Source organism: Urocampus carinirostris, chromosome 2 (genome assembly GCF_059441175.1).
Source record: "Urocampus carinirostris isolate Australia breed hairy pipefish chromosome 2, RoL_Ucar_1.0, whole genome shotgun sequence".
Taxonomy (NCBI): Eukaryota; Metazoa; Chordata; class Actinopteri; order Syngnathiformes; family Syngnathidae; genus Urocampus; species Urocampus carinirostris.
Genome location: NC_142350.1, coordinates 58,714,456 through 58,739,706, shown reverse-complemented (window position 1 = coordinate 58,739,706; position 25,251 = coordinate 58,714,456). Strand labels below are relative to the sequence as shown.

General features: G+C 39.2%; 2 protein-coding genes across 3 annotated transcripts; one reads left to right on the top strand and one right to left on the bottom strand.

Annotated features, from left to right (window-relative positions):
* Nucleotides 1-1,337: 1,337 nt before the first annotated feature.
* On the bottom strand, nt 1,338-15,540 carry plekha8 (pleckstrin homology domain containing A8). 2 transcript variants are annotated; one of them, XM_088327308.1, is made up of 13 exons: nt 15,368-15,539; nt 14,911-15,027; nt 13,012-13,167; nt 12,810-12,934; nt 11,217-11,375; nt 11,116-11,156; nt 10,942-11,054; nt 10,444-10,705; nt 8,831-8,916; nt 5,168-5,226; nt 4,894-5,095; nt 3,284-3,345; nt 1,338-3,220 (listed from the first exon to the last, which is right to left on the bottom strand). In XM_088327308.1, the coding sequence occupies exons 1-13, from the start codon at nt 15,426-15,428 to the stop codon at nt 3,023-3,025; spliced, it is 1,641 nt and encodes a 546-aa protein (XP_088183434.1). In that variant the 5' UTR covers nt 15,429-15,539; the 3' UTR covers nt 1,338-3,022. The 2 variants fall into 2 exon arrangements, 1 of the variants encoding a protein (XP_088183434.1); XR_015849559.1 differs by lacking the exons at nt 1,338-3,220; nt 3,284-3,345 and adding an exon at nt 3,367-4,718 and having other exon boundaries at nt 4,771-5,095; nt 15,368-15,540.
* Nucleotides 15,541-15,734: 194 nt separating this feature from the next.
* Nucleotides 15,735-24,870, top strand: fkbp14 (FKBP prolyl isomerase 14). The gene is made up of 4 exons (XM_088328103.1): nt 15,735-16,068; nt 20,344-20,495; nt 20,557-20,684; nt 23,593-24,870. Exons 1-4 carry the CDS (start codon nt 15,872-15,874, stop codon nt 23,749-23,751), a joined length of 636 nt encoding a protein of 211 aa, XP_088184229.1. The 5' UTR covers nt 15,735-15,871; the 3' UTR covers nt 23,752-24,870.
* The last annotated feature ends 381 nt before the right edge of the window (nt 24,871-25,251 follow it).

Sequence of the window (25,251 nt, the reverse complement as noted above, 5' to 3'; positions counted from 1 at the left end):
AAGTGTCCAAAATAAATACAAATAAATACATGACAAAAATATACAGTTGCAAATACATATTTTACATGGTTACACATATTTACAAAGAAAGACGGTACACCGAGAGAGTTTTCAAAGCTTTAATAATAATATTTTAACTTTCATCCCAAACCGTGCCTGTGAAGGGTAGCAAAACGCTACTAACAAGACGCTCGCACTAAGGTTAAAGAGTCTGTTAAAAAAAATTACCATACATGAAGAGCTTGCTCTGAACAGTGCTTTCGCACTGATCGCTGCTTGGCCCTGTGGCTAGGACCTGTTGTGATCAAAGTTGTCCTCCTTTAGTATGGGAAAGAGACTTGATAATATAAACGTCTTCCCACGCTCCCTTAATCAAAAACACGCTCGCAAGGCAAAGTTTGCGTGCAGTAGCTCTGTTTCCTTCTTTAACGGACTGTTCGATTGCGTTTAGCTTGTAAGCTGCGTCATGTGCCTTGAACTCGAGCGCCGCTGGCGGCCGTTAGAAAAATTACATAAATTGGCCGCGTCACTGAATAAGCCGCAGGGTTGAACGTTTGGGAAAAAAGTAGCGGCTTATTGTCCAGAATTTACGTTATATCAGATCAAACTACTTGGCCGGGGTTACAAAAGCTGAGAGTATATCTTTTGCTGCCCTCTAGCGGACAAAGAGAGAATTTGGTTCACATTTAATTAAAAACAAATCATAACTTTTGATAGAAACTTGTTTCTTTTTTTTGGGCATACTCAGAAATCTATGGTGGGCCAGATTAAATCATCCAATGGGCTTGTCAGGTTAATTGGCCGATGCAAATTGTCCCTAGGTGTGAATCATGGGGTGAGTTGTCTGTCCCTGTGTGCCCTGCGATTGGCTGGCAACCAGTTCTGGGTGTCCCCTGCCCACTGCCCAAAGATTGCTGGAATGGGCTCCAGCACCCCCGTGACCATACTGAGGATAAGCGGCGCAGATAATGAATGGGTGAAAAGCGGAGCGAGGGGCTTCCAGGATGTGGGAGGAAATCACTGCTGTCGAACTGAAGGTTAAAGGATGCACGATCCTTTTTTTTCCAGCAAAATCTGTTAGACTTTTCCACTCACATATTTAGTTCCTTAAGTCTTTATTATTTGCTGTTTTGTTTTCATTATTTACAAGAGATTACCTTATTCTTAATTTTTAGATATTATTTAGTGTTAAAAAATAAATAAATCAGTGGAATGCCTTTATTGGACCTTTCTTATGGCAAGGCTGTTATGACCCAACCTCACCCAGACCTCAACTCCAGCGCCCCCTTCTGTAATCTGAGTAAAGGACCCCAGGTTTTAAAAAAGGTGGACACTAGGACAACTGAGTTATGTTTATTGAGTATATATATCAAATACTTCCATATACATAGAAAAACAATCAAATATGTACAACAGAACTTATTTGCCTGTAACATATTTAAAAGCATGTGCAAGTGTATAATATACTTCTTTTTTTCAAATCTCACTGGCACGTAAGTAATAAGTTATAACAAATAAGAATTTTGATTCACTTCATTCTATATTACTCTACCTCTTGAAGTACAAATGAGATGAAACTACCATCTTAATAAGTTAAAGATAAAATAAATAAATCTAGAAAAACAAATACTCCGAACTAAATGTCCGAATGTTCAATGCCGTGTTCATGTATTTCTCAAGTGTTGCGGTATTGAGCCCTCCTGGCTGGTCCCTCTTAAGAATAAAACATAATAATCATTTTTAAAAATGCACATTCGATATCTGATCTAAAACAGAGCGACATTAGGGAGTTAGAATAATAAAATACTAGTTTGGGTTAAAAACACTGACACTTCACTTTAAAACGCTTGGGTCAAAAATAACCCAACATGGGGTGCCGAAAATGGACCCACCCATTATTTGGGGCGGCAATAGCTCAGGAGGTAGAGCGCTCGTCCGTGTTATATGTCTAAGTTTCCTTGGGAAAGACAGTGAATCCCTAATGCCCCCGATAGCAGGTATTTGCCTTGCATAGCTGATGCTGCTATCGGTGTGTGAGTGTGTGTATGAATGGGTAAAGGTGAAGCAAATTGTAAAGCGCTTTGGGAGATCTTCAATGACTTGCAAAGCGCTATATAAAGGTTATTTTGTAACATTTCTTTCGGATTTTTGTGGTATTTCTGTAGCAGTACCTTAGTAGTGTTACTGGAGTTGTCATTTTTAGTATTTAAACCCCTACCCTCACAAAAAAACAGTCTGGAAAGGCCTGGGCGCCACCAGGCTATACTTGCCCAATACACACCACAAGAAGTGGTGCTCTGACAACCCAAGGGGTTAAAGGATTCGTGAACTCTGGGTTCTGTAGTAGTATTTTTGTATTACAGTATAACTGTAGTAGTATTTTTGGTGTGTTTCTTTTATAATTCTTTTTTTCTTTTCAAAATTATAGCAAGATATATTAGGGCCCACTTTTTAATGACGTAATTTGATGTCGAGTGTAGCAATAACGGTTTTATTTTTGTCGTATTTCTTTGGTAGTATTTATACAAAGTAGAAAGAGAGAAAGAGACAAGAGAAAAGAGGAGAGAGAAGGGGTGCCGAAAATAATGGGACCTGTTTGTTTCGGTGCTGGTTGGGTACCACTGTTTTAAACATAGTAATTTGGGTCTAATATTTCCCAACATAACCAAGCTTTTAATTTTTCTTTTACGAAATAAGAATAAAGAACTGACTGTTTTTTTCCCCATAACAACTCAAAAGGTGGTGTCAAACGAAGCCTAGGAATAGCTTGACCCAAATTGAGTTATTTTGACCCAACTGCATCGGTGCACGTTTGACCCAAATTGGGTATTTTTGACCAGTTTTTAGTCTTTTTTTGTCTTAACTGAATGTACATTGAAGGATGTACTTTTGAAGTACATAAAATGACCTCTAAAAACTACACTTCATTGTTAGTGCCGAAAACTCCTCAGCGAGGACGGCTCCTGTATGAAAAACCTCCGCACCGGTAGTGTTCCGGCGACTTGGCCCACTTCCTTTCCTTTTATACGACCTCATCGGATTCCAGGTTGTATTCCTCATAAAGGGCGTCCAGGATGGCCAGTTGCTTGTCCATGGCAGGAAGATAGATGTCGAGGTCCCGTTTCATTCCGCTAGCAAAATCACTTTTTAGCTCGTCACCTTCCGTCCTCACCAGGGCGGCAGTGAAGCCCTCATAGGACGGAGCGGCTCGAAGTGCCAACTGCAAGACCAAAAATTCAACATTAGGGGCGTCACGGCATAGTGGTGTCAATCTGGGATTTACCGCAAAGACTCCCCGGACCACCCATCCGTGATACTGCCGAAGTGTTTTTCCGTAAGCGTGATCTGAAAAAGAAAACTGTTAAAAGTCCAAACCCTACCGTATTGTCCGCACTATACGGCAACCGTATAACCCAAAATTGGCTTGAAATTTGATTGTGCGCTTTATAATGCAAAATGTTTTATATGGAGACAATATTGGAAATGCATTCCCATATTTGTGCAATATTGTTCACTGAATAAAACACTGAGCACATTAGTATAATAATGGCAGCAACTGTGATTGAAATGGATAGCAATGATAAGAGCACCTAATCCCAACCACCAGGGTGCTAGGGACAAAGTTGTTCATAATTGCATAACATTGGATGCAATGGGAATCGAATCCGGATTGCTTTCAGGAAGAGCGCTGGATCCTATGTACTAGATCACTAGGGATACAGACAACAAATGAAGCCTTATCTCATTATCTCACACTATTTTTGCTACAGTACCAGACATGTTAGAGAAATGAGAAACACAAAGTAATCAAAAGTTGGTATGACATTTTGTTTCACTTTTTCCCTGCTCCTACTCAGTTTTGTAAGGGACAAACGTTTTGAATACATGTGGCCATGCATTTATGTATATCTTTTAGGAATTCTGAATTACTTACCGCAATGCATTTCTCTTCATTTAGTTCACAACGACTGGATTACTTCCCATGATGCCCTTCTATTTATTTGAGAATCTTGTGTACTTCATAAATACTTTAAAAAAAGTTCTTAAACTGTTTATAAAATGCAGTACAGAAACATTTGAAGATACAGTGAAACTTAAATCCCTATTATTAGTATACAAAGCAAGTAAGCAACAACTCTAAACAAATAGTCAACAGTTGTTTTTTTTTTGTTTTTTTGATGCAGAAGACACTCATCACCCCAGGGAATCCATAACTTTGAGGTCCAATAGTCACGCACAACATTCGAAAAGCCATTGTGCCATCCAAAAAGTTATTCATTTATGGAACAATTTAGATGACGACTTTAAACAAAAAAATCCTAATATATACTGATATCCTATGCATATTTTAGATAACTATACTTACGAAGATTTATGAATCAAATTTGTGGGGTATTATATGTTATTGGAGGGCCAGTGCAGCAGAATCAGTTTATGTATTGTACAACTTCATTGTACAGCTGTTCTTTGTGCAAATACTTTGTTTCCCGTTGCTGATTAATGATTGATGTGTTTTTTGTATGCCTTGCCTAAATAAAAAGCCACAAAGAAACTTTGCCAGTCAACGAAACAGTACTGTATTTCAGTGATCCCCAACCTTTTCTATACCACTGACCGGTTTGATGTCTGACAATAGTCTCGCACCCCAGCTCACCTATAACATCAACAATTTGGTACTGTGACTAAAAATAGTGAGATGATTAGACAAAACCTAATGCCTTTTCTTGTGTTGTCTGTATCCCTAGTGGCCTGGTGGATAGGATCCAAGGCCTTCTAGCCGCGATTCCATGCACCTTAATGTCCAGTGCGCCTTATATCTATGAGAAATCACGTTTCAAAAGAGGTGAGGCTTATAATCCGGTGCGAAAAATAGGCTAATCAATTTGTACTGACTGAGCGCTCCATGGATGTCCTTCTCCCCGGCGTTGACCTGGGACAGGAACTCTTTGAGGAATTTGAGTCCCCGCCGGAGCCACAAAAGGGCCTCGGTGGCAGAGTTGCGCACCTGGGCCACCTGCGATTGCACCTCGTGCAGCACGATGGACTGCAGCGTCGGGAAGCTAGCGGGGTCCGACATCAGCTTCTGGTTGATCTTCTGCCGGCGCCAAATTAAAAACTTTGGAATCGCTTCAGGACCTTAAACGAACGGCTCCAAACGTTAGCTCACCTTGATGTTTCCCACAAAGTCCATTTTCACTGGAGCAAAAACGGTGGGCCCAAGTTTGTCTGAGAGGACACAAACAAATATCCATCGTTTAAATTGTTAGAAAACTGAAAAAAAAAAGAAAATCTCATAAGACAAACACCTATGAAATCCTGTTTTATTGTAAAAACATCTTACAGCTAAAAGAATTCCCATTTAACACCATAATTCCAATTGTTTTACACGTTTTCTTAAATACTTTTACTTTATTTTATACAAAAGTGATTTTTTGCAAATCTGAACGGTGATTTGAGATAAACCTACATGAAGATTGCAAGTGTTACGATAATAACTTCCTTTTGTGAGGAATTTGTGTTTTAATTGCATTTACCCAGTTTATCATTACAAATGGTGCATCTTATATTAAAGGCATATTCTATTCTATTCTATTCTATCTTCACGAATTTGAATGACATATACACTTCATTAAAGTAATTCATGGAAACTGTGAAGCTCAAATGATAAAGATTAATGACAAAAATCCTTATATAGATGATCACATTTTTACATACATCTAATTCAAAATGTCTATAGAACAAAACTTGATCAAACTAAGCTAGAGACAGTATTGTTTGACCACTAAATGTCGCGTCATCGTGTAGTGCAACCAAAAACAAGAGCTAAAAAGCACATGGAAGATAAACTATGGAGACTCAAAGTGACCAAAGAATACAATTTTTCTTTTTGAGGTTTTTCGGTACCCGTTGCAGCGGGATGCCGGACAAATATGCCAGCTCCAGTTAAGTGAGGCTCATGTTATGTAAAATAAATACAACGTTCTTGACCTAAAAGTATCTAAAATAATACACATTTATATGATATTTTATGTATTTTAGCTCATTATTTAAAATCAATTGTTTTTTTTTGTACCACTGGGAGGCACTACACATTACACACTACACACTGTCCCTTTAAAAATATTAAGATTCCAGAAACCAAATGGTTAGGAGGGTAAAAACATAAAAACATAATTTCGTAGGGAATACGTTTTTAAAAATCATGGAATATTTTAATGCATGGTAAAATAAAAAAACATTTGAAAGTCATATCTTGCAAACAATAAAAAAGTGAAAGTACGAGAGGATATAAAATTAATCATATAGAAATTAATCATTCACTTCAGTTACCAGTCAATAGGAAGTATAAATCATACAGATATTAGTGCAAGTAGAAATGGAAATAAAACATGTTTTTTTTTCAATGTGATTATTAAGGGCTATGCAAATAAACATTTAATATATTTAAATTGCGGTAGTTTTTTTTTATCAAAATCTTGCTCAAAACCGGTAAAACTTTGCATTTTAAACCTTGATGTGTGGGGTATAGCTATACGGTTACATATTTGGAAGACAGGTTGAATAAAGGGGACAGTGTGTATTATTTAACACTAAAGGTTGCTGTATGGCAGGAGTAGGGAACCAATGGCTTGCAGGCCAGATCTGGCTCTTTTCATGAGTACATCTGGTTTGGAGACAAAATTAGGATCTTGCCAATTTCGTAGTTTCGAGAGTTTGAGCAAATCCAATTGTATTACTCGAGAAGTTAAAACCCTATGTAGATGGTTCGGTTAAGTATATAAAGCTTACATTTTTTCCTACAGTTTACAATCAAGGTGTCACACAAACAGACCACATTTTGGCGGTACACCGCTAAGGAATCCTTTATATGGAAGCTCATTGAACAGTGTATGTTCATTGTTGGGACACTTAATGATGAAAACTCACAGAATAAACTGTAAACAGCCCAAAATGCCAACAAGCAATCAGAGCATTTTATTTAGGTGAGTGGTAGGAATGGGCAGATCTATACACACTCCTTCCTCTCGTCCTGTGCCATCTGCGCCGAAGCTAAATATATTGGTATCCTCGTTTACAGTATTTTGTCTCATTTCTACAAATGAAATTTACTCGCACCTTGAAACCATTATTTGGGACAAAAATGACAGTCAAAATAAGCCTCAAGACTCTTACCTACGGGAGAATTTTTTTATCCGATATATTTATATTGATTTATCGTTATTTCATCAATTTGATCAAATTATCAAAAGTCACACAGTGAAATATAATCCACCGAAGAATTAGCTTTGGTCTGGACAGAAAGGTTTTAGCGAGTTTGTTGAATTCTGTCCGAAATTATATGGTAAGAAATTAAAAAAAAAATGTTCCTTTCATGGCTCTTTTGTGTCAAAAAGGTTCTTGACCCTCAGCATATAGTGTAATGCAACCTAAATTGAGTGCTAGAAAGCACAAGAAAGAATACAAACTACAAAGTGACCAAAACGCAAAATTTTACTTGTATTTTTTTGCACAGCCTTTGTGGGGTTTTGGGGTACCTGTATCAAGTCAAGTCATGTATATTTCTATAAACCTTAATCTCAAGAAGGCTCAAAAGGTTGTAATGACAATACGCATATTCAGATTCAGATTCAGATTCAGATTCAGATCTACTTTATTGTCATTCTAGTACACGTGTATACAGAACGAAATGTCGATGGATCTGACTCCCACAGTTTCCCTCAGTGTCCTTCAGTGTACAGATATAAATAAAGCTGTATTGTGTTATTTACCATAGTGCCGATAGTGCAAGAAGAGACGCTAACCAGATGTGCAGGATGGGCAGTCAGGTTAACAAGTCAGGTACACAGTACCATTATATTGTAAACAATAACACTGTAAGTAATAACACTGTAAGTAACAATAGTGCAGAGATCAAATGTGCAAGGAGTGGCAAGCTATAAAAAAACTGCCACTAGTGCAAAAGTCAAATTAGCAGCCGTTTAGATTTAAGTTAACTATATGTTAGATTGACCATTTAACAGTCTAATGGCCAGGGGGACTAGACTATTGCGGAGCCTGGTGGTCCTGCACCGCACACTGCAGTACCTCTTCCCCGAGGCTAGCAGAGTGAATAGTCCATGATGGGGGTGAGAGGGGTCCCCGGTAATGTTCTTAGCATGGGATAAGCAGCGCTTCTGGCCAATGTCCTGAATGGAGGGAAGTGTAGTCCCGATTATTTTCTCCGCTGTCCTCGTTACCCTCCTCACACTACCCCAGTCGGTAGCGCTGCAGCCTCCACACCACACAGAGATACAGCTGGTCAGGATACTCTCTATGGTGCCCCTGTAGAATGTGATGAGGGATGGTGGGGGCAGGAAGTACAGGCGAAGTACAGGCGCTGCTGTGCCCTCTTAACCAGAGATGAAATATAAGTAATAACAGGATGTCCGGTTGACGGCTTCCTGAGGTAAACATCATTCATTTATGTCAGCTCCCCCCTAGGTGAGGCTCAAGTTATGTAAAATAAATGATAATTTGTCAACCTTTGAGTATTTAACAAAATGCTTGTTTATATGATAGTTCATGTATTTGTGGTTATTTTTCAAATCAATAGTTTTTTTTTACCACTACCAAGTGCAAAGTAATACACACTGTCTCTTCAAAGAGAAGTATGATGTGTATGGAGTTGCACAGCCACACTGGAAACCATCAATTTCAGTTTAACAGAATCAGCGTGAAAAAAGAGAAACCAAAGAGACGGCAGATGCGGCGGCAGCAAAGAAGTGCTTAAAAAGAAATGATCGACGGCGGCATGAAAATGAAAGGAAAGGCGACGGCGCGATGGGCCTACCTAAAACTGGCACTATTGCATAGCACGAATCCAAAAACTCTCGCGTCGGGATGCCATTGTCCTCATCCAGCATTATATCACTAAATCTAGATGACAAAGGAATGGAGACAAGATTCAGACAGGACAAGATTAAACAAATGTATCATTTTATTTCAGCAAAACATACAGACAAGGTAACACTTAATAAGCGAGACATGACAACTTTCGTCTTTGATCGCAACTCTTTCTTTTCACTTCTACTAGTAAATTTTGCACAATAATACACAGAAAAAATACTCAAAAAACACTGGAGGAACTCCAAAGGAGCCTTAGACAAACAACTCACAGTCTGTAACAGAGCTAAACAAAAGTTGAAAGACACAACAGCACAATTAATCAATTCATTTTTGCATTATAATATTGTATCAAGTACACAAAATTGACTGATTTTTGATTAAGTTCTACTGAGTAAGAATAATTTAAATAAATAAATGAATAAATAAATAAAACTCTAAACTTACCACTGTACTGTCAATTTGATCTTACTTCAAAAGTGCTTTGTGTAATATTTGTAGTATTGACCACTAGATGGCATTGTAATGCCTAAGCCGAACAGAAAACCAGTGCTAAAATGAGCACAGCGGAGCAGCAAGATAGCAGACAAACATGGTGGCTACTTCTAGGTACTGATTCTGCTATGTAGAAGAAACAAAAATTCTCGACCTATGAATAGCTATAGATATTTGGATTGGTATCAATGTTCAAGTATTTCTGCCTATTATTCAAATCATTTTTTTTTAACTGAATGAAGTTTTTTGTACCACTAGGAGGCACTAAATTTTACACATTGTCCATTTAAGGATACGTTTTTTTGAGTTACACCCAACAAAAAATACCTATATTAGGATAATTTCATACAAATAGTTTACTTTTTTATATAGGCTGTTGGACCCAAAAAATTTCAATTTTGTAAAATTGTTCTCATCATATTGACTTAGTATTCTGGGTTTTGTGTTCCGTAATACCCCAAGACCTTTGTGACGCAGAAAATTAATGGATTTTGGGGCTGATTTCTAAAGTATTACTAATAACAATTTTTCGGTTAAATCAAATTACTTTTTTGATAAATCAAAGGAATAAAAGAACCCACTTTGTATAGTTTTGTGTTAAATTGCTTGATTTGGGGGTTTATTTGTTAAAAAAGAGAAGAAACGGGAAGTTCAGTCGATTTAACCAGCTCTTGGCCCAAATTGGGTTATTTGTGACCCAACAGTTTTTTTGTGTGTATAATGTTAGTTTACAATTTTATAGAACACATAATTCCAGTGTGGGACATGAAGTATTTAATATAAAACGACAGTTCACATCAAAGGTTGGGTGCCTAGTTTGAGGTGTTCTTAAAAAGTTCAAGATTAAGCATTTTCTCTATTAAGTGTGTGTTAACAGATTTTAATGAGGCTCTATATATGTTTTTTTTCACCACACCTATTTGCTTTTATCCATACTACTTTTGTCATCTGTGTTTCAGCCACGGAGGGCATTTGGGTTAGGGTTGCAAATAGTCCCAAGGTCGAAGTGTGTGACCACGTCAGTCAAATGTTTAGCCCCTGCATCAGGTTTACATAAGTTCATACCTGTGACTCATGGTGCTGAAAAAAGTTTCCACCGTCTCTTCAGGCTCAGCTGAGTCCTTGAAAATCTCGTCTTCACCCTCCAAATCCGCGCAGTCTGCACCAGGAAGCGCTTCCTGATGGGGCTCGTCCCCATTGTTGCTCTCAGCCAATCGGGTCTTTTCGTCTGCATCGACTTTGGCCTGAGAGAGATCCGGGGATGCCGGAGGATGAGGATCGTCCTCTGCCTCTAAGACGGAGTTGTTGCCATTGGTTGCGTGTGCATCTTTGGAAGAGATGTGACAGTACAAAAAAATGTCACTCAATACAATTTTAAGCACCAGTCAAGTTTAGGTTACTGTTTGAAAAATAATATGTAAAAAGGAAGAGCTGCAAGTGAAAAGTGAAAGATTTGCACTCTTTGCACAAAAAAGAAACAAACCACAGAATTATCTCATCTCTGAGGTTGTAACTTTATTTAAATTCCCGACACAAAGCAAATCCTTGAGGAACTGGACTCACCTGATTGAAAAAGTTGCCTTTCTGGTCCGTTGGGTTGATGGAGCGCTTCCCCTCCAGAATCCATGTTCTCGGTGTCGTGTGTCATACCCTCCGTTTCAGACATATCTCTCAACCTGAGACGTGTTTTCCATGTAAATATTATTTCTTTTAATGGTTACATGAGGAGACACCTACTTTTCTTCAAGGTGCTGATTGACGTGATTGACATGTTTGATCTGTAAAAGGCAATAAAAAGTCACACGTCTGTCACGCGCCGGGCAGCATAACAAACGCACCTTCTGTGGTTTGACGGCAGCAATGGGAGGTGATGCTGGCGGGCTCTGCTTGGATGCATCTGGTGTAAAAGTCCTGTTGGCAATCTGCATGCACTCCTCCAGGGTCCTGAGGAAAGTGGTGCATGTCGACTTCACCAGGTCACCCGTGTCGATGCCAGTCTGAAAAATGAACATAAAAATAAAAAAAACATGGATCTGAAGTTACTCGGATATGATATTTTACGACTTGGATGAATAAGTCTATACACCCCGGTTGAAATGCTACTTTTGAAAACAATATGTTTATTATCTTTTTAATATTGGACGGCTGCAAAAGGAGATTGCCCACTTCTACGTTTTGAATAATACTCACTGTTTACAACATTGTCACTATCTACCAATCAGGTTGCTATCCTTTGATTTCCACGCCCTATCGGACGAGCTGCTTTTGTAACCAATTTGACTTTATAAAGTGTTCAGCGGAGGGCTTTTACAAGAGATTTAGATCCTCTCCTGTTCTTTCAAGTTCAAAATCCATTGATGTCTTCTCTTCTTATTTTGAGTGTCTACTTAACTATAAACTTTGCATTTTGGCCTTTTGAGCCAATGACTGGGTCACAGGAAATGGAACTTATCGCAAACCGGCAACCACTTATAGCAGTTCAGATTAAATCAAAATAAAGATTGGATGTTCTGGTAGGCTTTCCTGGCAATTCTGGAGTCCCATCTTTATGTAATGATGTATAAAAAAAAGTAGTGAGAAAAGCTTACCAACTCAAAAAGTGTTTAAACATTACAGGGACAGTGTGTGTTTTAGCACTTCCTATTGGTAAAAATAAAAGCTGTGTTTGTTAATTTTATATATATATATATATGTATATATGTATATATATATATATATATATATATATATATATTTTTTTTTTTTTTTTTTAATTTATTTATTTGAATGATAAGCCAAAATACATGAACTATCACATATACTGCTAGTTTGAGACCACTGGTGTACAAAAAAGGAGCAAAGTTTACTAGGATCTTCAGGTATCAAAGCTACTTTAGCGGTGGTAGCTCAGGAGGTAGAGCGCTCGTCTTGGGATCAAGGGATCCCAGTTCGAATCCCGGCTTGTCCGTGTTACATGTCGAAGTGTCCTTGGGTAAGACACTGAACCCCTAATACCCCCAATAAACAGGTTAGCGTCTTACATGGCTACAATACAAGGCTGCTACTGGGAAAGGTGGAGCACATTGTAAAGAGATTTGGGAAGTCATTGACTTGAAAAGCGCTATATAAATGCAGCTCATTTCATTACTCACAAATTTGAATTTATTCTACATAACATGAAGCTCACCTAGAGGAAGCTGATAAAATTGTCAGCCATATTGCAGCTAATGGTACCCCTAAAAAACCTTGTGAAAGGCTGGGCAAAAAATAGAAAAGAATGGTTCGGTTTGGTCTCTGTAGTTTGTATGATTATTTGAGGTTTTTAGCACGTGTTTTTGGTTGCACTACAGAAGAAAGTGACATTTAGTGATCAAATAATACACCCTGTAGAAAGTGAGAGACTAAAAAAAGATACAGATCGTCTATGTTTTAAAAAAACATCCTGAACTTACTTCAACTGCATTGCCAGGCTCATCGTCATCGTCTTTGATTTTGTTTACTTGGCGAAGGAGGAGGTCGCAGTACAACCTGAGCTCGGACATCTTTGTCTTCAGCGCTTCTGTGTTTTCCTGGAGTTCTGAAAAGAGTTAGAAACTTCAGTTGTTGGTGAAAGCTGCGGCGTTAGGTTCACAGCTTCCAACCCCGCATTTTTACCCTTCTCTCTTTTCGTCCTGTTGTCAGTCAGGCACGCTTTGGCTGTTCCCAGAGCAACCAGCCATTTCTGCCTCTCTGCCGCATTTATGGCTCTTAGGTAGAAGTACTGCTCTCCGGGTATTGTCAGGTCAAGCCGTGTGGAGTCAGATGAATGGACTAAAAGCAAAGATATCTCAAATGTAATGTCACCCAGAGTGGCTAGGTAACAAATTTAGAAATCCCAGGAAACAATAGTATAAGGTTGACATCAATCATAAGCTATAGAATAGTGTTTCTTAAATCTAGATTTAAACACTTCCACTAAGATTGCAGATATTATCTCCAAGGGAAAACTAAACGAAAATGCTCTCAGGCCAGGGGATTTCTTCTTGGCTCTTGGAATCAAAGGTAGACCAGCATTTTCCAAACAGAAGCTCTGGTAAGGAACATAGGACACATTTTTTTTAACCTGCAGCACATGCCGAGATTTTGAGACATTAAGCCTGTCGTTGCTGACAACTAGACTTTTTGCATGACTTCAGTTAATATATGTTTATGTTGGCTGTGAATTGTCTGTTGATATTCTTGTTACATACATTGCACCCTGGTCATCCTGGTAAGGAGATTACCTCATGTGTGACCTCTTATTAAGGATCCTACCCCATACAGATGTATAATTGTATTCATGCCATGCTTACTTTGCACGATGTTGCCCATTTTGCACTACCGCATATTGCACTAATACGATCCCATACTGCAAGTTAACACCCAATGTAAATATCTTCTGCCACTACATGCCCACACTGTACTGTGTAAATATTGTGTAAATTATCTTTCTATCTTTTTTAAATTGTTTATTATCCTCACAGTAAAATGTGATACTGATACACGTCCAATTTTGTTGTCACAATATGTTCAACCCATTTAGTAACAATGATAATAAAGGTATATTCTATCCATCCATCAATCCATTATCTGTACTGCTTATCCTCAGTAGGGTCGCGCGGGTGCTGGAGCCTATCCCAGCTATCTTCGGGCAGTGGGCAGGGGACACCCTGAACTGGTTGCCAGCCAACACTTTTGGATTACTCCAATACCAAATATGCTAATAAAAGACAAAATAAACTAAATATGAATAAAATGACTAAATTTTGTGCAGGCTTGGGGAGTAACGGAATCCATGGAACGGCAAAAATGATGTTGGCAAGCTGTTTGAATTTCTTTTCATTTTGTTTCTGTCGCATTTTATGTTAGTTTTGCCGGAGATCAAAGCCAGGAGAGAAAGCTTACCACGTGTTGTGAGTCAAAATTGTATTCATATTTAGTTTATTTTGTCTTTTATTAGCATATTTGGTATTGGAGTAATCCAAAAGTAATTGAAAGTAATCAAGTTAAAGTAACCCTACCCAACCCTGCCAGCCAATCGCAGGGCACACAGGGACAGACAATTCGCTCGCTCATTCACACCTAGGCACAATTTGGCCCGGCCAATTAACCTGACATGCATGTTTTTGGAATGTGGGAGGAAACCGGAGTGCCCGGAAGAAACTCACGCAAGCATGGGGAGAACATGCAAACTCCACACAGCAGGTTTTGATCTCACAACCTCAGAACTGTGCCGCACACGCGCTAAACACTGCGCCGCCGTGCTGCCCATGGTATATTCTATTCTATTCTAACTTTCCTATGCTGCCTTTTTCCCCCCAAGAGTTTTTAATTGCAATCATGTAGGTTTCAGATCAGGAGATGTTTGTAGCAAAGGTAATCTGTGCAGCCTTTTAAGACTTATAGCAATCTGACTTAAATAGTCATCAGCCCAACTACTAATGTAGTACAATGAGTGCATGAGGAAATACATCGTTTTGTCATTCTGTTATGTCTACCACATGTCTTCTTGGCCCAAGGATTAGAAGTCCAAACCTTGAATTTCACAGACGGATATTTTAATGCTCCCCTTGCAACCTTTCCAAGCATCCTCTTGAGAGTCATAGTAGGACAAGGTTCCTCCATCAAGGACAAACCAGCGAGGCTGCCACCCTGGAGCAATGTTTAAAATACATCCAGATTAAAAAATGACGTCACTGAACTAGTTGGAGAAAACAATGTTACAAGTTTGAGGAAAGTAGCACATACTTTTGTTCCACTGCACGTATTCAAATGACAAACGACTGATATAAAATTAGTCATAGCTTGAAAAAAAATGCCGGTAGATATTTTTAAACGATATAAAAGTGGTGATATTTCGGGCGGTGATTAGCAAACGTTAGCTAGCCTGCTATCTCTTTACGCTGTCACAAACTCAACGCTGACGTTGTCATGCTAGCTAGCTTCCATCGCAACCGCGACTAAAACCTCAAAATAAGGCGTGAGAACCTACCACTTATGTAATTAGTCCACTTGTAGAGAATTCCCTCCATCTCTGAGTTTTTTGTCGCCATTCATCACTTGTTCGTCATGATAAGATTAAGTGTACAGCTGACTACAACCACTGTATCTGCCCCCAAGTGAGATTTACGTAGTACAGTAAACGCACATATAGTACAGTGGGTTTACGTTGGTAAAAGTACGTAAACGATGTCTGGAATACGTTTCTGAGCCGTCTGAACGCTTATTGTCAGAGAATTTGCGTAGCGGTGGGTGTGGATTTGAGTAATTGACAAAAGAAGAAAACCAATAGAATGATGAGGTTTAGATACAGGGCGGGACTTTGGTGCGTTAACCAATTAGATTCTGAGGAGGAAGGATCGTTTAACAGGGGCTGTTTTCATGAAGTTTCGTGCCACGTAGTTAACTCAAATCACTGTTATAGTAAATAGTTTATGATTATGATTTAAGGAAGTGATTGGCATCTAAAGGAAGAATCGTGAGTTCTTTTAACGCAATGAGATTGTTTTCCATTTACTCGTTAATATCGGTTGGAGTTATGCTTGCCCAGGGGGGTAAACTCCCAGACCCTGAAGTCAAAGTTGAAGTTCTCCATAAACCTCTTCTGTGTCATCGCAAGACAAAATATGGCGACATGCTTCTTGTCCATTACGAGGGATACTTGCACAGCAATGGCACCATGTTTCACTCGAGGTAACATCTTCATGTAACATCAATGACTCTTCAACTGGCCATTGATGCTGTTTCAATTTCTGCATTCATTCATGCATCCCAACACATGAAGTCTATTTATAGCAGTAGTTGGCAACCTCTGGGTCGCGGACCGGTACCGGGACGCACAGAAATAAAAATGAGTTCCATTATTTTTTTACCTTATGCTGTGGTACTGGTGTTGTGCTGAGAAATTCAGATTCAGATCTACTTTATTGTCATTCTAGTACACGTGTATACAGAACGAAATGTTGATACATCTGACCCGCACAGTTTCCTTGAATGTACCGATATAAATAAAATGTTGTATTGAGTTGGAGTATTGAGTACTAATAATATACTAAATAATTATGGCTATGTATAGTATTTTACAGTAGTGCAAAGAGTGCAAGAGGAGCAGCTAACCAGATGTGCAAAATGGGCAGTCAGGTAAACAAGTCAGGTAAACAGTAACAATAACACTGTAGTACGATAGTGCAGAGGAAAACAGATGTGCAAGGGGTGGCTAGCTATAAAGAACTGCCAGTAGTGCAAAAAAGTCAAACAAAACCAACAGATGTACAGATTAGCAGCAGTTTAGATTTACTATGTGTTTGATTGACCATTTAACAGTCTAATGGCCAGGGGGACAAGACTATTGTGGAACCTGGTGGTCCTGCACCGCACACTGCAGTACCTCTTCCCAGAGGCTAGCAGAGTGAACAGTCCATGATGGGGGTGAAAGGGGTCCCTGATAATGTTCTTGGCTTGGAATAGGCAGCGCTTCTGGCCAATGTCCTGAATGGAGGGGAGAGAAGTCCCGATGATTTTCTCTGCTGTCCTCGTCACCCTCCTCACACTACCCCAGTCGGAAGCGCTGCAGCCTCCACACCCTGCCGAGATTTGCATCCCCTAGCTAGTATAACCACTTTTATCTCACTTTTATATCACTTTTCGGGAATGTGGCGAACATATAACCAAAACCACTTTCTCTTGCATTTGTTGGGAATGTAATAAAACCTAAACCATTCCTTCTTTGTATTTGTTGTGAATGTAATCAAACGGTAATGCACACCGTATATAAATCTCTTTTGAGCAGGTAACATGTTTATTTTGCCTTTTTCTACTCAAATCGCTCGTATTGAAACTGTTATGCACTCTACCATAAAGCTTATTTCAGCATAATAAGCTTTATGGTAGAGTGCATAACAGTTCTCAAAAGTGATTTATATTCGGTGTGCATTACCGTTCGATTACGTTCACAACAAATACAAAGACGGAATAGTTTAAGTTGTATTACATTCCCAACAAATGCAAGACGAAGTGGTTTTGGTCATATGTTCGCCATTACATTCCCGAAAAGTGAGATAAAACGAGGTAAAAGTGGTTATAGTAGCTAGGGGATGCAAATCTCGGCAGGGATGCATTTCTCGGCATAACACTGGCACTGCTACATTTCAGACTTAACTTGACCCAGCGCTTTTAGGTGGTACATTTGAATTGAAGTCGATGTGGTTCGCACATGCGGGCATTTTTCTGTCGGGCGGTGTCAAGTCACATTTAATTACATAGCCCTTAATCACAAAATATCTCAAAGGACTGCATAAGTTACAATTACACCATCCCCTGATCTTAAACCAACATGCAGGGAAGGAAATATTTAAAAACCTCAACAGGAGGGCAATAAGAAACCTTGAGAAGGGGCACCACAAGTGGCAATCCTCCTTTCCAGGATGACCGGTGGGCAATTGATTTTGCATTGGGTAATGAAGGCAAAGGTCATTACGATGTCTCACCGCGTGTTGTTTTCTGAGACTAAAACCGAGTGTTAGGACTTTGAAAAAATAGAGCTGGAGAGAAGCAATGCATCCATCCATCCATCCATTATCTGGACCGCTTATCCTAATTAGGGCCACGGGGGAGCTGGAGCCTATCCCAGCTATCTTCGGGCAGTGGGCAGGGGACACCCTGAACTGGTTGCTAGCCAGTTGCAGGGCACACAGAGACAGATCATTCATACCTATGTCAGAGACCAGAACAAGCACTCGGATCCAATCGCGTCAGTTTTATAATTTATTTGGACAAGGGTCGGTGGAGCAGGCTTGGGACGTCGTCTCTTGGTGGCAGAAAGTCTCTTTGGACGAAATGGCAGCTCCATGGTGAAACGCGTGACGAGTAACGTAGCAGGTAAGTCGGTGGCCGGGGCGGGAGAGTAGGTCGTAAACTTTTAACAGAAAAGGGTCAGGCAACGAGAAGCAGGCTTGGAATACACAAAGGGAACGTGGGTACCTTGAATGTTGGAGGCTCACTCATGGAAACGAGGAGTACACTCGAACGTCCATCTCTGGACGCTGACAGCTTAAGTAGAAAGCTTCCACCAATCAGGAAAGCGCGTTCCAGCACGCCAGCTGATTACCTCAGGTGGCTCCAGTTAGGTAATCACGACAACCTATTAACCTGAAATGTTTTTTGAGGAAACCCACGCAAGCACGGGGGAGAACATGCAAACTCTGCACAGGAAGGCTGGTAGCTGGATTTGAACCCATGACCTCAGAAATGTGCTACGGGAGCGGTAACAACTCAGCCGCCATGCTGCCCGAGAAGCAATGCAGTTGAGGGCATTTCTTACAAAGTTTCAATATTAAAATAAAATAAGAGTGCCCTCCGGACCAATTGATGGAGACGTGTTCTCCCACCAAAAGGCAAGCAAGAATGTTTCTTCCCCTTCCTTTTAGTGAGGAATATTTGCAAAAATGGAACATGCAGCACAAACTGACATGCAGAACTCTCATTACAAGGCAAAAAGAAGAAGTCCCTGTACAAGGGATTAGCGCAGAGCTCAACCCTCAAGGTTGTATGATAAGACGATGTCTGCGGAACCTATTTAAAAGAATACATTCAGCAAGTAAATACTTCAATAAAATAGGCAGAAAAATATGATGTGCATTTATAACAACTGAATGAATAATGCGATTATCAAAGTAATAATGTTATGATTAAGTAATAAAACTAATATAGCTGGAAAACTCATGTGATAGTGACTGCATACTCAGTGACCTATTTTAATAATCTGACAGATAATAATACATAAAACCGCAACGGGGCCTCAAGCCTGGAAGATTATCCAACTCACATTGGAAACAAGGGTTCCTGCCCTCTTAAGATACAGTGAAGGATAAATGAAAACAAACGTTTACCATTAATAAATAAATAAATAAATTAATAATGAATAAAGTATCTATCTATCTATTGTAGCCAATCATCGTGGAGAACTGTCAACTACGTCAAGCTAGAGCAATTGTAAACAAATTTGCCGTAATGGAAAAATGGTGTTGGAGGATGCATGTGTGAAGAACACAACACCAGGACTACATAAGACCCACCATTTTTTTCGCAGGGTTGGTTCCTTTGGTGTGTTGGTATTTTTAATGCGGAACAATGAGACGTTTTAAGTTAAAGGATAGAATCGAAGAGTATGTTGCTATTAGCACATTCGCCACACAGTTCAGTTCCAAGTACCGGCCTCCTTGTGTAGAGTTTGCATGTCCTCCCCTTGCCCTTGGGCTCCGTTTTTCTCACATATTCCAAAAAACAAGACCCTGGAAACTCTAGTTAGGTTAAGCAGTTCGGTAAATAAAAAAAATAATTTTCTTTTCTTACAAGGAAATCTAAATGTTCCGCATGACTACACAGTGGATTTAAGCTCATTATTATTATTGTTGTTATTATTATAAATGTTATAATCTCTTTATCATTATCATTATTATTATTATTTAGCAAAACGTACAGGCGGCACGGCAGCTGAGTGGTTAACGGGGCCGCGGCACAGTTCTGAGGTCATGAGATCAAATCCTCCTGTGTGGAGTTTGCATATTCTCCCAATACTTAAGTGGGTTTACTCCGGGCACTCCAGATTCTTCCCACATTCCAAAAACATGTATTTCAGGGTAATCTGCCGGTCCAAATTGTCCCTAGGTGTGAATGAGCGAGTGAGTTGTCTGGCTCTGTGTGCCCTGCGACTGGCTAGCAACCAGTTCAGGGTGTCCCCTGCCCACTAGCCAAAGATAGCTGGGATAGGCTCCAGCCTCCCCGCGACCCTACTGAGGACAAGCGGTGCAGATAATTGATGGAACAAACATGTTCACTGCTGATGTTGAGCCAGGCCTTGAACATTTTGCTGCACAACAAACTGGTCCTGTATAGAAAAGGTTGCCGACCACTGCCATATAGTGCATTTGTGCGCATGCACCCCAAAATATCACTCTTGAAAAATTTCAGCCGCCAGGAAGGTGATAAAAATCCAGTTTGGTTCACCCTCGGGACCAAAGAAGTTATCCTGGGCTGGGACAAAGGTCTGCAGAATATGTGCACGGGAGAGCGCAGAAAAATCACCGTCCCTCCATCTCTCGGCTATGGAAAAGAAGGAAAAGGTAGCTTTAAAATAGCTGACAGAAACACGAGAAGCACAGTTATTTTTATTTTTTTTCGCAGGGAAGATCCCACCAAACAGTGCGCTCCTTTTTGACATCGAGCTCATCGATATCCGCAACGGGCCTAGGTCGCACGATACCTTCCGGGAGATGGATCTCGATGATGACTGGAAGCTCTCCAAGAACGAGGTGGGGGATTTGTTTACTATCATTTTAGCTGCATTTCAAGTAACCAGTCAAGTCACATTTATTTGTATCGCACTTAATCACAAAGAGTCTCAAAAGGCTGCACACACGACCATTACAACATCCCCTGATCTGAAGCCTACATGAGGGCAAGGAAAAGCTAAAAAAAAAAACCTCAGCATGAGGAAATTTAAGAAACCTTGAGAACGGTTCCATCCATCCATTATCTGCACTGCTTATCCTCAGTAGGATCGCGGGAGAGCTGGAGCCCATTCCCAGCTATCTTCGGGCAGTGGGCAGGGGACACCCTGAACCGGTTGCCAGCCAATAGCAGGGCACACAGAGACAGACAACTCACTTGCTCATTCACACCTAGGGACAATTTGGACCAGCCAATTAACCTGACATGCATGTTTTTGTATTGTGGGAGGAAACCGGAGTGCCCACGCAAGCACATGCAGAACATGCAAACTCCCCACAGGAAGGTTTGATCCCATGATCTCAGAGATAATGGTTCCCACATGAGGTAATCCCCTTTTCAGGATGACCAGGCCGCATTGGATTTTGCAAGGGCCTCAGGAGACAATAAACACTCAACCTCAACAATAATCATTATTAGTATTGTTTATCAAATCTGTTGATTTTCAATTTATTGTAACCTTGTGTAAGGTGACCTGGGGAAAAAAATAAAAATGTCACTCAATCAATTACAGTTATAGTAGTCAATTGAATTAAAAGTTATTATAAAAGATACACACCATAATTTAGCACCTTTCATTGATAGCGTCAGCATTTTGTGTCATCTTAAAGCAGGGGTGTCAAACTCAATTTAACTCAGGGGCCACACGATAGAACAAACATTTTGTCGGGGGCCGGACTAGTGGATTAAAGAGAAAGAAAAAGAGAGATAAAGAAATAAGAGAAAGAGGTAGGGAAAAGGAGAGAGGGCGGGACAAAGAAAGAAAAAGAGAGAAGGAGAGAGCGTGAGAAACAAAAGATAAAAAGTCGTGAGAGGGGGGGGAAAAGAAAGGGAGAGGAAGAAAGAAACCCAAAGAGAAATGGAAAGACAGAAGGAGAGAAAAGAAAGCGCGAAGGGTATGAAGAGAGAAAGAGAAAAGAGAGAAAAGGAAAAAAGGAAGTTAGAGCAAAAGAGGTTAAAAGACACAGAGAGAGAAAGAGACTAAGAGCAACATTGGAAGAGAAAAAGGGAGACGCAGAGAGTGAAAGAGACAGAGACAGAGTGGGAGAAAAGTGGTGGAAAAGAAAGAGAGAGAGAAAGAGAGAGAGAGAGAGAGAGAGAGAGAGAAGTAAATACAAGTAGAGTGTCTTTGTGAGAAGCATCTGGCTTTGGCAACATCAAGTGGACATATTTCAACCTGCAGCTTGTTTTTCTCTTGCGCTTCTCTGAATGTTGTCTCGCGGGCCGGATTCAATCCCTTAAAATGAAAAAAGACAGGTTTGCGGTTATCCCTTTAATCAGTATATTACCAACAATAATTTAATGCAGAAAATGAATTCATAATTTGAATAAGAAAATGTATTATTCTACTTACCGGTAATTACATTTGCATGTATTTTTTCCTTCTACAGTGAACCCCAAGCTACTTCATTTTGAACTTTTTTTTATAATAAACCTCATTCATTAACTATATATGATATAAGGAAACATATGTACAGTATAACTTGTTAAACTACATAAACACGTTTGAAAATAATATGGTGTAAGATTTTTTTGTATTTTGCAAGTGCATGGAGCCGTGGAGGTTGACAGGTATGAGTATGCCTCCGAAAAAACAGTTAGTATTAGGTGAAAATCAACACAAAATTGGTAATTTCTTCAGTGTCAGTAATAAGTCGAAACGTAACGCAGAAAGTGATAACAACGGCAATAATTCCGGCAGGAAAAAAACGGCAGATGAATTCTTCGGAAGATCGCGGAGGCAAGGAAAACTAGTGTGTTGAAGCCAACGATTCAATGAAAAAAAATAAACAAAAGAATATAGATTAATATAATTATTTCAGCAATATTCTTTTTTCTAATGTAAAATATTGTTGTGAACTGAAAAATCTTGAAGTGATAACTGATTTGTATTACCAATAAACTGTGATGATTAAAACTGAATGAATATATAGGTTTATGTTATATATTTGTCGCCGATTTACAATTTCAACCTCGATAACACTAAATTTTGGGGACCCATAGATCTCTGTTGGGACCCATAGATTTTTGAGCATGCGAGTCCCCGGGACCCATCACTTTTCAGAGGTAAAATGAACACTGGGTAGAGTAACACATGATATGCGTGCTTTTCTAAGAAGCGCTCAGATGAACTCTTCTTTTTCCATCTTTTTGGGGGTTTGTTCCGCCCCAAACAGGTGTGATAAAAGCAAATAGGCGCAATTGAAAATAAAGCATAAGGGCTATTTGAAGTCAGTTTTGGCATTGTTAATGATAGGTTGGTCGTTTTGGTTGTAACATTTCTCAGAATTCACTGTGTGAATATAACTTGTTTTTATATTCCTAAATATAAAAACAATCTTTCACACACACACACATGAAGTAAGGTTTCAATAATCAGTCTTATTGCATCTTTTGTAGGTTTATCAGTCTTGTACTCTTTTATTTTGAAGTCGCATTTCCGGTGTATTTCTCTGTTTCCTGTGTGAATAAAGTTAACTAGACACACGGGGGCAGGCAGTGTTACCGAAGTGGTGGCCCCGGTGGGCCACCAGAAAATAAATCTCCCGCTTGGGAAATTAGTTTACATTAATGCTTGTTTTTATTTGAGTAATTCTGCCAACATAGAGTTTATATAAGTTTTAACTTTATCAGTTAACACATACTTAATAGAGAAAATAGTTGACTTTCAAATAAAGCACCCTCGTTTAAGTTACATTATGTGTCTGACAGGTGAAAGTGTACCTGGAGAAGGAGTTTGCCAAACATGGCTACTCTCCAAATGACACTCACAACGAAGCCATGGTGGAAGATATCTTCAAAAACGAGGACGAGGATGCAGATGGTTTCATCTCGGCCAGGGAATTCACGTATCAACACGACGAACTGTGAACAATTTGTTTTGTCAATGCTCACATGCTGAATTATAGAGATTTCTCATTTTTCATGTATTTCTTTTACCTCTGAACCTGGCTCTTCGCTTGATTTGTGAATTTTTATTCATGTGCTCTGTCGACATGCACTGAAAATTTCACTCCGGATATTTAAAACATTTTTTAATTCTTTGCTTTCTCTTCCCTCAAAATACTCACACTATATAGAGTAAAGGTGCTTACACCCAGTTGGATTTTTTGCATCTCCAAAATCACATATAGGCAACCGGATTTTTTTACCTTTATAAAAATGGTCAAAAGTATTGATAGTGAAGAATAGGCTAAGCAAATTGTGATAATGACGTTTTTTCGCCTGTTCCCAGTTGTTATATACAAATAAACAAGTCTTTTTTTTTTAGCCTTTTCTTCGCCCTTCTTCCTATTGAATAATTATGACAGTTGAACATGGACTTATACTGGTTTCAAGTTTTTTTTATGGTTTAATGTTTATTTATGGGTATTTATTCTAGATGTTTATTCTGTGGATTTTCTTTTCTTTTAAGTGAACCCGAACGAAGTTTTGTTGGTCTTTTTGTCTATAACCAGTGTTCCCTCTGAGCTGCGCGCGTGCGCGATTGCGCACTGCTCGCACATTCTCAGCTCACAAGAAAATCGAGCCAGCGCACAAAAATGAGGGCTCAAAATGACTAATTAAGAAGCGACTTAAGTCAAAGTTACAGTGCATGAAGGTAAAAATACACGGGTTCCCCTGACGTTGTGTCCTAAATGCGGTATTTTAAAGTCGAACGAAGTTGAGTAAAGTTAGAAGAGTATGTCGAGAACCGGCTTCTTTGGCTCGGCTCACTAAAAGGAACCGGGTCTTTCGGGTCCTAAACGGCTCTTCAGGTTGTATTTGCTTCTTTAATCCCAACATGACCAAATATTAAGTAAAATTATGCACAAAATGACTTAAAGGAAGGGGGGAATAAAACAAAAATGAAAAAAATACCAAAATGAAAAAGTAGTGAAAAGGAAGAGAAAAAAAGAAGGACAAATTTAGAAAAAAGCCAGAAAACAAGAAAAAGAAATGTAGGAAAAAAGTAAATAGAGAACAAAAAGAAAAAAGTAACAGCTCTGAAAAAATAAACACAATGAGATTTTTGTAAAGGAATTAAAAAAAAAGTAGAAAAAAAAAAAGAATAAAAAGTTTGTGTTGCATTCAAATAATTTCCAATTACAGTATATCAAGTGAATCTTGTTGCCAACATTGTACTTCCACTAAAAATGTGATTAAGTACAGTTCTGTATCTTGCCACCGACTCAATAAGCCCCCAAAAATGTTAATATTATGCGACAAAATATATCAGGAAAATAAAACGAAATGGATATCTTGTGAAAGAATTGTAAGAACAAATGACATTTGTAGGCCGTACAACCTTTGCATTATCACATGAGTCAATTCATTCAAAAGAGAAAAATAATTTTGCATTGCCGGAAACTCAGCAAAATGTAACTTCAT

Bases quoted from the DNA above. Each gene is read 5' to 3' on its own strand.
- fkbp14 (XM_088328103.1), top strand. From the start codon at position 15,872: ATGAGATTGTTTTCCATTTACTCGTTAATATCGGTTGGAGTTATGCTT. The intron at 16,069-20,343 runs GTAACATCTTCA...GAAAAATTTCAG, and splicing joins GGCACCATGTTTCACTCGAG to CCGCCAGGAAGGTGATAAAA. The intron at 20,685-23,592 runs GTGGGGGATTTG...TGTGTCTGACAG, and splicing joins GGAAGCTCTCCAAGAACGAG to GTGAAAGTGTACCTGGAGAA.
- plekha8 (XM_088327308.1), bottom strand. From the start codon at position 15,428: ATGGCGACAAAAAACTCAGAGATGGAGGGAATTCTCTACAAGTGGACT. The intron at 11,055-11,115 runs GTAGGTGTCTCC...AACACGTCTCAG, and splicing joins AATCAGCACCTTGAAGAAAA to GTTGAGAGATATGTCTGAAA. The intron at 8,917-10,443 runs GTATGAACTTAT...TTTGTCATCTAG, and splicing joins TTCAGCACCATGAGTCACAG to ATTTAGTGATATAATGCTGG.